Source organism: Wyeomyia smithii, chromosome 3 (genome assembly GCF_029784165.1).
Source record: "Wyeomyia smithii strain HCP4-BCI-WySm-NY-G18 chromosome 3, ASM2978416v1, whole genome shotgun sequence".
Classification (NCBI taxonomy): Eukaryota; Metazoa; Arthropoda; class Insecta; order Diptera; family Culicidae; genus Wyeomyia; species Wyeomyia smithii.
Window position 1 is genome coordinate 179,760,426 of NC_073696.1, and position 10,946 is coordinate 179,771,371.

The following is a 10,946-nucleotide window of genomic DNA, read 5'->3' on the forward strand; positions in this document are numbered from 1 at the left end:
CTCAAAATTTTAATTAAACTAAATTCAATTTTGGTTGCGATTATTTATGCTAATTCATTTCTGGAAACAAATATTATAAAAGCGGGAAACTTTTTATTTTTGATTACTTCGGTTCTCCTTTCCCCTTGCTGCGGGGAGCATAGAATAATAATAAAAAATTCATGCTGATTGTAAAAAAAAGAGCTTCCGCGGAACGCTAAAATGTTACTATCGATACTTTTTTGTTCCTTTTATCTTAACCGCAAAACACTGAACCACGTTCACGAACAACATCTCCGATACCAAATGCCGCTTAAAGTGTTAGAGGCAGTTTGAAATAATTTTATGATGATAAATACCAGGTTACCAGTAGCAACTCTGAGCTTTAATTGATTTCTTCTTTTACTCGTCCTTTTTGTTTTCAACTGTTTATATACACATTATTCTTTCTCTTTAAAATTTTTCCCATGTTTCTTAAAACCAAATCGAAATTAATTCGGAGTTATAAACTATCTAACAAGCATAAACAATCTGAAAGAGGCATAAGTTTGCAGTTACCTCATTTATTACATTGATACTATGTACACTGCTGAAATATTCAAAATAATTTTTGGACTACTTCAAACTGATTCATTCAAATTTCGTAGGTATAACGCAAACGATCTTTTTCCGTATAATCAGAAGCTAAATCCCGTTTGAGTAAAGATATCCTACCTAGCACACATCTCTCGGTTTCGATACACGTAAGGAAAAACACTCCGGCAGTATAGGTTGACTTTCCTTTTACCAGAATAAAATACTGCTAAAAGCCACAGACGGCTACTTCATCTCATGCTGCCAGCATAAAGCAATGAAACCATCGTTGGACCTAGATGGAAAAAGGACAGCCCTAGGGTCTAATTGAAATGATTGTGGATTATTCGAAGCGATGCGAAATGTAAACGGGAAAATCGTTTAGTTCGGTCAAATTTTCGTTTCGTCAGCTCCCGGAAAATCATTTAATGAAAATCCGTCCCTTCCTGAGCGAGCTACTGCCGAAAGGGATGCCCCGAATCTGAAACGATATTTATCACTTATATCTTGCTTAAATATTCTCACATTCTTTCCTTTTTCTTTCCTATCCACAGAAACCCAAACGAGCAGCTAGAGAATGATCATGTTCGGGATAGAACCCGATTCAAAAACATCGAATGGACACCTTACGAAAGTGTACACAAAAAATTCCTAAATCTAGGTGAGTATTATTCTAGTAACTGTTTTTTTTTTTTTTTTTGGAGATTCAATTTTCTGATTGACCCAAGGCTAGTTACACATCAGAGCCTAGAAAATACCCCACGAAGGTATCAACATTCATGACTTTTTTCTTCATGATTATTATTGTTTAGATACGAAACCGAAGCTGAAAAACCATTACCGTGCACATCGACTGTCATTTTGGCTCAATCTAGTGCCGGATTTGCATAAACCAGGTGGTGATGACGTGCCGAGTTCGCACCACGAGCTGGAGGATACCGAAGAGGAAAATATCCTGGTACCAACAGTAAAGCCACTTAATCCCCCATTGCGCGACCCTGCGTCCGCCAACTTTTCTATTTTCACCACACAAGTGTTTTCGCTGTTGAATTTTTCCACTTACGGGATTAACAATAGCAGTAGCCGCCAAAGCGTGCATAAGCCGATTCCCGTGACTGCGGAGTCATCCGAGGGTACAGAAGATGATGGCGTAGGCGGACAATCGCAGGAAGACGGCTTTGCTGCCTATAGCACGGCACTAAGCGTAACGATAGCAATCGGATGTAGTTTACTGATACTGAATGTGCTCATTTTTGCCGGCGTTTACTATCAACGTGACAAAACTAGATTAAACGATTCAAGAAACAGTAAGAAACGAAATGAGAATGGTCAAATGCCGAATAATATCTGTGGTGAGCTGGAAAGCCTCACCATTCATGCTAAAAGCGATCCGTCAACGATACTAGGACATCACCATGCCTTACAGCATCATCAAATGCCTCCGCCGGAGTTTGCTGATCTACCGCAGAGGGCACCTCCGCCGCCAAAACACATCAAATCAGTTCCGGACGGGACGATACTATCTCAGCATGCGCTGCAACTAATTGGCGGCAATTGTGGTACCCTGACGAAGAAGAGCTGCGTCAAGTCGAACCTTACCACTTCAAACCAGGCCCAGAACGCGATGGATGAACTGCGGGTGTGACGTTAAGTATCCTTTGCCATCGAGGAGAAATCTCGATGTGGGCAGCACCATCACCATCGTAGTCATTACCACCACCAGCACCATCAACACCATCATCACCATCAGTACCCGCACCAGCATCACGAACATCACACCCCGCCCCAGCAACAGCATCCGCAGTCTCAGATGCAATGTTCCGAGCAGCCACCAGAGCAGCATAAATAGCGGCTCCGGCAACAAGAAACCACATACAGTCGCAGAGTGTGCCGCCAAGCTACAAACGAAAGTGGTGGAAGCCCGGAAAACATTATCAATTAATTTATAATTGATGGGCGTATTTAGGTATAAATAAATAATAACTATACAAATGTGTACATACATTTCTACATAGGAAGTACTGCCGGAGCAGAAACGCCATCGAGTAACGTAAAAGATAGAGGAGATATTGTCATGGACTGGTTGTTCCGATTCGGAAAACAGAAACGTTTCATGAGCAATAATTGAACCACGTATTTTAGATCGCATGTTGAGCCACGTTTTTCAGATCGCATTTAGTGTGATTATGTGAATTTAAAACAAAACATGTTACTGTTTCGACGAGATATGCTTCTTTTTTTTTCATCATGGAGGTAAAATATATATATTCTAATGCTTCCGTTGTAGGAAAGAATTCAAGGCACTGATCGATAAAATTCGAGTGAAATGGAAAAGTAAGCATTGATGGACCATTAGAACTTGTTTTGTAAATTGAGAGATGTTAAAAACTTATATTTTCTCCAAAATGGTTGCACTTGATCAATCGTGGAACCCAGTTTAACCTGACAAAATACATTCGACGGTTTCATTATTACGATTCATGCAGTATGTTGTGAAAGACTAGAAAAAAATTAGATACATTTTTTCACCACTTCAGTTGTTATTATGCCAAATTGAAGCTAGATGTGAAATTAAATGTCCATGTCATTATGAGAAATTGTTGTAAGAAGATCACTCCAAAAGCGATCGATTCGGTTGCTTCGAGAATACTTTGCAGCTTGGCCAAACCATCAGTAATCCATCGTAATAAATGATATTGTGAAGAGGTAATGTCTGGTAATTACAGCGGGAGATAACATACCAATGGTGCACCTTGATAATTTTCTGAGCGAATTTTTGGAACTGTAATACCTGGACAAATTAAAATTGATAAGTCGTTATATCAAGTAAAATTCTGCACCACTATCAAGAATAAGAGAGAGAGGCTATCGATCCACTCTCCCCTTTTTGGCCTTGCCCTGGCACTCTTATGCTATCATAATTTGTAACCACAATTAAACGTCGCGTTCATTAAATTTCGTTTGCACATTGAAAATTGCCCAAGAGAACTAAAACTCACCTTAACATACGATTTCTCTTCAACAAGTAAACATAACTGAAAATGAGATGATTTAATTAATATTCAATCAATTATTCATCATCAGTCGTGCACGATGCAACAAACAATAATTTCCTAAACATCCAAAAGTCCCACTCCCTTTTTGTCTTAAATTTTACGATTTTGACAACATTTCAATCTGCAGATTTTTTTTTTGCCGTAGAACTATGTCTATCAGTAAGTACGGCTGCATAGAGGTGTACAATGAAAATCTGAAATCAGCAAAGCGGGAAAGTATGTCCAATTTAAAATACTTATAAATCGATTAATTTTCTATAGATTGCCTTCGTTCTTGCAGCAATCAATTGAAAATTGATCTATGCATCCGCTCAAATGCGGAAAATTGTAATTTCATTATTCGAACTATTATACGATCGCAAATTGTCAAACCTTGTTAAAACGCAAATTCCTACCCCTGATTGGTCCTAATTCTAGTGTTACACCTAGTTAACAGGGAATGCACTCTTCGGGCTTTATAAGGGCATACCTTTGCTCAAACAAATCATTTTATTAGTGGATGGTGCAAGCGGTGGACATGTTTCGGCAGCAGCGGCATAGTCGGCAGCAACACAAACTTTCTGGACTCTGGCAATTGTTATCTGCCAGCCATGTCCGTTTTTCATGTAGTTTCGGTAATGGCTTTGCCTACAACCCTTCTGGTTTTTTATTTTTAAAAAATTAACCAGCATTTTTTCCGTCTGTCGGATTGTGGATATACAGTAGGATTCCGTTTTTGGCACGTTCCGTTTTTGGCATGCTTCATTTTTGGCACTCTCCGATTTTAGCAACAAGAGGGTTCCGTTTTTGGCAACATTTTATAGTACATAGTATACAATAATTTATACAACAAACTGAGCTGATTTTGACTCTCATTCTGGGTTGAAACTGATTCAACTGAATCTGAAAACAATTTATGCTTGATGATTTCTAACGAGCTCAACTACCAACACTATTGATATGCCGTAGACATATGCTTAGTTACGTGGGGGGCTATTCTGTCAACGGTTATGTAACGATGGAATTCCCCCGCGAGGTCTTCTCGTCTTCTTTTTTCTGTTTGTTTACATGCAAAGTTTTTTTTTTCATAATGTATTTCAAATGAAGCAAGCGGAGCAGTTCCACAAAAAATGTCCCAGTTTCAATATATATTTGTGAAAAAACAATTTTTCACTTTTTCAATTTTTCAAAAACAAAAACTGATTTTTCCATGCCCGATTTCATTGTTTAGGTAATCTTTTGTAGTTTTTATTAAAAAAAATTGATGTTTTAAAAAATGATCTTTTTTAGATAATTAATTTTTTTAATTTTATTTTACCTTTTTTTTACAAAAATAAATATTTTTTCAGAGTGTGTAATTTTTTCGGAAAAACAAAATTGTTATCTACAATTTTGCCGAAGACGTCATACCGATCAAACAAACCGTTTTGGCCCTAAAAACATTTGTAATCATCAATAAGTTTCCAAAATATATGAAATATGTTCAATAGCTTCTCAAAAAATTGTCGTGTCCCAAAAAATATCTATGCAAAGTTTCAGTCAAATAAAAAATGGTCGTTGAAATTTGTTGCCCGTTTTTCGAGGAATTGCTCAGCGTGATTAAATGTAGTTCACCTAGAATGATATATCACAAAACGCAAAATTCAAATTATGAAAATCAAAATTTATCAAAAGACTAATGGGTAGCTGTTACTCGTCAAATGAGTAAAAATTTACTTAATAAAAAGTCGTGCAACTTTTTCAAAATAGGGTGAAATTTCTCTCACTAATGAGTAACTTAAATTTAACGTGTATTTGAATCCAACTGTAAACAACGCACTGTCGTGTAAAACAGATCTGGCAATCTTGAACCAGCCATCGTTTACACTCACTTGCTTTCAAATGGAACAAAGAGTTTGACGTCCCAGAAGCTGTTGTACAAGCGCTGCGAGAGAATGAAAGTGACGACAAATTTGAAATTTGTCATTACTGTACGTTATGTACGACGGATTTTGTTATAAACCTATTGAATCATATAAATCAATAAATTTTGATAATAATTTTGAAGTCTCAAGTTAAATATATTAATAACAAAAAAGGCTTCCTTTTTTGGCACGGTTCCAGTTTTGACAAGTGAAATTGAAAATTTTGTTGCCAAAAACGGAAACTAATTGTAACGGCTTTCACCACGATTTCCCGCGTAACTTATCATAAGAACCTAAGTAAAAATCAGAGATTCTCTCCTCTCTCACTTTGATTTGTTAATTACAACTTCATTATCAATGTTTTCAAAGACTTAATTCCGCAAATCGAAAGATTACAACATTGCCTATCTTATTTTGCGAAAAGTACTTCCCAGATGAGTGCTTCGAATGTGTCTCGCTCTAATTTCGCTGTATTTTATAAAGCGTATTCTGGGATTGTGATTTGCAGATGATATAAACAATAAATCTATTCATCATTTTGCACTTTAGATTCTTGAAATAATTTCACCACATTCTTTTATTCTAATTTCACTCAGAACGAGTATATTGCATTCCTGGGCCACTGTAAAAAACAATATCGCACGCTAACCTGGAGGGCTAATAGCGGTCTCGATCAAGTAGATTAGTTGAGAGAATTCGTTATAGATACTGTTTTTGGCATATTTTGCATGTTGTTGGATAAGAACAACGATATACCGTGCCCCAGCGCTGAGTCGAGAAATTTTCCAGCTCGAAAAAATCCTCGACCTGATCAGGAATCGAGCTTGATATCACGACTGTGTGGGATAGTTAGCCGACCGACATCGCTAACCACAGAACCACGGGGATCACTGTGCAATGTTGAACAACCGTGGAAAACGTCGAGGAGCTCGAATAAATACGATTGCCACACGTGAACAGAAAGTGTTGATTAATGAGAACCAGAAGGCAACCTAAACAGATGAAAACTTCGATGAAGATTATGAGCAAAATGTCCCAATTTAAATATTTCTCATCAATTTTCATTTTTGACTTAGCTGAAACTAGGCACAGATGAGCCAAAGCCAATATTCTAGGATTCGTAAAAAATAATTTTGTTCTCTGATCGTATGAACATCTAGTTTTGAATAAGACTAACAAGTTCCTTAATCAGGGCCGGATTTACGATTGTGGGGGCCCGGGGCCCAGTTATAGTGGGGGGCCCAATGTAAAACAAAACTGTTTTTTATCGTACGAGTTAAAAGCATTTATTTGCTATTGAAAAATTACCAAAAATTTGTTAGAATTTTTTCTTAAGCTCTATTTAGAGCTCCAAGCGAAGTGAAAATCTCATACAACATGTTCATTTTTTCACGCTCGTGAAAAATGCAACCTGCAAAAAAATTTCACTTCGCTTGGAACTGTAAGCAAATTCGATCCAGCGAAATCGATGGTTGTGGATCTCATCTTTTTCACTTGGGTTTATTTCTTTCACGCATGAAAGCGCTAGTGAAAAAAGGAGCAGCAAGCGAAAACTTGCGTGCGTTTCTATTCTGTCAGTTACAGCCAATTTTCACTTCGCTCGGAGTGTAAACTCGTGAGTTTCACTTCACTTAAACTGTAAACTGCAGGGTGGTGAAATACCTGCGTGTTCCACAAACGGGTTGTCACGACAGATTTCGCAAGCGAAAATTTACGCTTTTTCACTTGTCAAATTTTTCACTTCGCTTGGAACTGTAAACTATGCTTTACAAGTTTTTTTTGCAGAAAACATATTAATTAAATAATCAACATTCAACTTCTTTAGTATACTCGTACTCGAAACTTAATAATGCTAAGTTTGACTGCCTTTCATTCTTCACAGTCGCACGCAACCTATTTTTAATAAGTTTCATCTTCAAGTTTTTTCTTGATACCTGAAAAAAAAAACTACCGCAATTTGAAAAAAAATGCGATCCACAGGCAAAAATTTGCACACAATTTGAGAAAGACGGCGCAAATATAAGACGACTCTGACAATAATAGAAATTAGGAAAAAACTACACACATCTGCAGGTCAATAAAATCTGCACACGAGCTCAGAAAATCTGCATTTTGAAAAGCACATCTGGTATCCCTGATTCGGACAAGTAAGCAAAAGCAATGCATTAAAAAAACTTGTGGGTTATTTTCTTTCTTTGATTACCTCCCATGCGCGCTAAAGCTCTAGAGTTAAAGTTTGGCCGACTGTCACTGAAATGTTCCAATCAAACAGTCAACAGTTTTTTCATCATAGTTTTAACATTGCTGATGTTCGATTGGAACGAGTTTTGACAGTTCGATTGGCGCTTTTAGTGACAGTCGGCTAAACTTTAACTCTAGGCGTTTAATGCGCGCTGGTTCGATTAAAATGGTGTGTTAATGTGTGTCATTCCAAGAGAATCCAAGGTGAACTCTTATGGATGTAGTTGTGATATTGGCGCTCGCGAAAAATTAGCACTGAAGGAAAGTGTCAGATTGAAATGGTCTGTTCAAATTTTCTTACTGTAAATCGAACTTTTGATTAAATCTCATTTTTAAAGAGAAAAATCTTTTTGTCGATTTGTGGGGGCCCTAAAAATGTGGGGGCCCGGGGCCCGGGCCCCCTGGGCCCCCCCATAAATCCGGCTCTGTCCTTAATGAAGAAATGAACACGATAATACAAATTACTAAATGGACACTTTTTTGACGTGGGACATGTCTTACTTTAGTTGGGTGGCATGTTTTGAAAGTGTAACGAAAATGTGCCCTTTTAAAATGCGTATTATGTTATCATCCCTGAACGGATCAATGCCAACATCTTGATCGAAAGATGAAGGTTGCCCCAAACTTGTAGTAATAATTGGAATATCTTTTCAATAGTAAATTGATGAAAAGTTAAGTTGAAAACCAATCTTTTTGGTTTGGTTTCGCAGTTTTCAACGAAAACTTTTAAAGCTGAGAATAAGATGATAAAATGTAGAATTGTACTTGCCATGCGCCATGAACAATAATGTCTCAATCGATTGGCGAAGTTTCCCCTAAACTTTTGTTTTTTTTATCCAACCACGAGCTCGCTTTCCGTTTCTAATGTTTGTTTTAGAGTTATATCTTCTCACCAGCTCCACCTTTATTTCAAGTTCTCACCCTGTACTTGTTTTGCGATACGGATGTACGAAAAATAGATTTCATTTATGTTGGCTACCAGCGAAGCTGAACCGATGGAGTTTTTATAAACGCAACAATATAACACGTATCGTGCCGTGTTGCGGTTGCAAGGAAGACAATCAAATTGTTCTCATGTCGGAAAGAAGCAGGTACCAAGGATGCAATTTTTGCGTGTTGCATATTGCCGATGTGCGACTGGAGAAATTTTGTTCGAGCTGACGATAACTGGTAGCAGAAAGATCGAAATTCTGCTGTGATGTCAAACTGTAACCGTCTTTTTTTAAGACGTTACATCCTATTTAATAAATTGGTAGCTGCGTAGCCGCAAGGTTACAGAGTCCGCTTTGTCAAGCGGATGATCGTGGGTTCGAATCTTAGTAGAATCAGACCATTCGATGTCAAAAAGACTTTAGGCATGGGTTTATTCTCAGGCTCCCCACCACTTACCCTTCCTTAACGCTGAAATCTACAATACCTTTGCGTGACTTCCTCTTAACAAGAATAAGTCCCTCTTATCAACAAAACTGGTCAGAAGGACGCACGACGAAAGTTCTCCAGGGAATGATAATTGGTGATATTTGGTAGGAGGAACGAGGCTCGGTATAAAAGAACAGTAAGCGTGTAAGAAGAAGGGTAGCATATTAAACACAAGCACTGATAAAAAATAATAATAAGCATATCACTTCTCAATAGCGGCATTGCTAATAATAGAAGTGCGGGATACAGCAAACACCCGAGCATATCTCACAATAGATCAACGATTCTGGTTACAGTGAGGAAGTCCACACATAAAAAAAATAAATTGTCGTGAATTTTCTGAAAAATATTCAACATTGACAGCATAACAAGCCGAACTTTTCTGAAAACGGATTAGTTTCGTGAATACCACTCGTTATGTAAAGTATGCCCGAATTATCGTGAACACCACACTACCCACGCATCTGCAGCGGCTACTAATCACAGTTGCAGTTTGATAAAATACATCAAGTTCTTTCTTTTTAATTGCAATTTTCATTCTGTTATCGCATTAATACATCATGGTCAGACCGCGTACGAAATTCGCACTAACATAATTATAAAATCGAACAATTTGAAGAATAATAGTTTATGTAGTCCCACGTCTACCAAGCGCTCGTGTCTTGCATGCCACCCTCCTACTATTTTTTTTTCTCTATGTAGAAGGGGGCAGGACTTTTACAGCGTTATGTAAATTTCATGGGGGTATGTGATATCGTTAGGTTTGGTACATACGGAGGTGGGAGTCATGAAAAATGGCTTCATTGCGCTACTTAATTACTGGCACACCTTAACCAATTTTCAGATTTGAGTAAATATTACAATAATACAACAATACAATAATAATTATTACTTCACGAAACTGATAAAGACATTTTTTATTCAAGGACATATCAAAAATTAAAATCCAATCTATGGCAAGAAATCTAAAATCATTTACAATGTTCCATTTTCGTGACACGTGACGTTAATGTCAAATACTGTTAGTGTCAAATACTGTTAGTGTCAAATACTAGACAAATCTGGACAATACAAAAAATCAAATATCACGATGACAGTGTTACAGCACACTTTTGAAGGGATTTCAAACCCCAGCAGCATATCTACGGACCTAGGTCTCTTGAGTTATTTGTTCTTTTTTTCAATAACACCACTCCTGCTCGAGAATATAAAACAGGACTTTCATTGTTATGCAATATCATCCCTGTTGGAGATGTTTGTCGGATGTCAACTGTATAACGGTTGAGTGAGTAAATTTTTTACCAAGGCTTTTCGTTGGGACATATCTAGAAATATCAAAACGGAAACCCATCAAGATGCCGAGCACATCGAATCGATCGCCATCACAATGAATGGGCTGAAAATATACTCCCGAACGTAGAAAAAAAGCTTCATCATTCGCCCAGTCCTAGACACACGCACTTTATCATGCCCACTCCTTTTCTGTTTTTGCCATAACTTTCTCAATCGCGTTGCAATACTAAACGGGCGCGTTCAAGGCCGGAAGGATGTGAATAATGAATTGCTCTACTCTGGACTCTTGCTCAGCCAGAGCGTTGGGGTGACTCAAGCAGCAAAAAATATATGTTGTAATAGCAGCAGCATCAAACCGTAAAGGGTTTAATGTTATGCAGGCTGGGTGTTATTTTTCATTCTTCGTCTGTGTGCTTAGATATATAAGAGAACGCTGCAGTTGGACTGGCCTGGAAATTGTCAAATTAAATTGATTATTCTGGCAATTTCACACGACTGACAG

The 10,946-nt window shown here is 37.6% G+C and overlaps 1 protein-coding gene across 1 annotated transcript in view; it reads left to right on the plus strand.

Annotated features, from left to right (window-relative positions):
- The window catches only part of LOC129726442 (neuroligin-4, Y-linked), a 103,623-nt gene extending 96,763 nt beyond the window's left edge, over window positions 1–6,860 (plus strand). Inside the window, exons 10-11 of the mRNA XM_055683137.1 lie at window positions 1,107–1,213; window positions 1,365–6,860. Coding sequence (XP_055539112.1) covers window positions 1,107–1,213; window positions 1,365–2,197 — 940 coding nt within the window. The 3' untranslated portion in view covers window positions 2,198–6,860. The remainder of the gene's footprint in view (window positions 1–1,106; window positions 1,214–1,364) is intronic.
- Window positions 6,861–10,946: the final 4,086 nt, after the last annotated feature.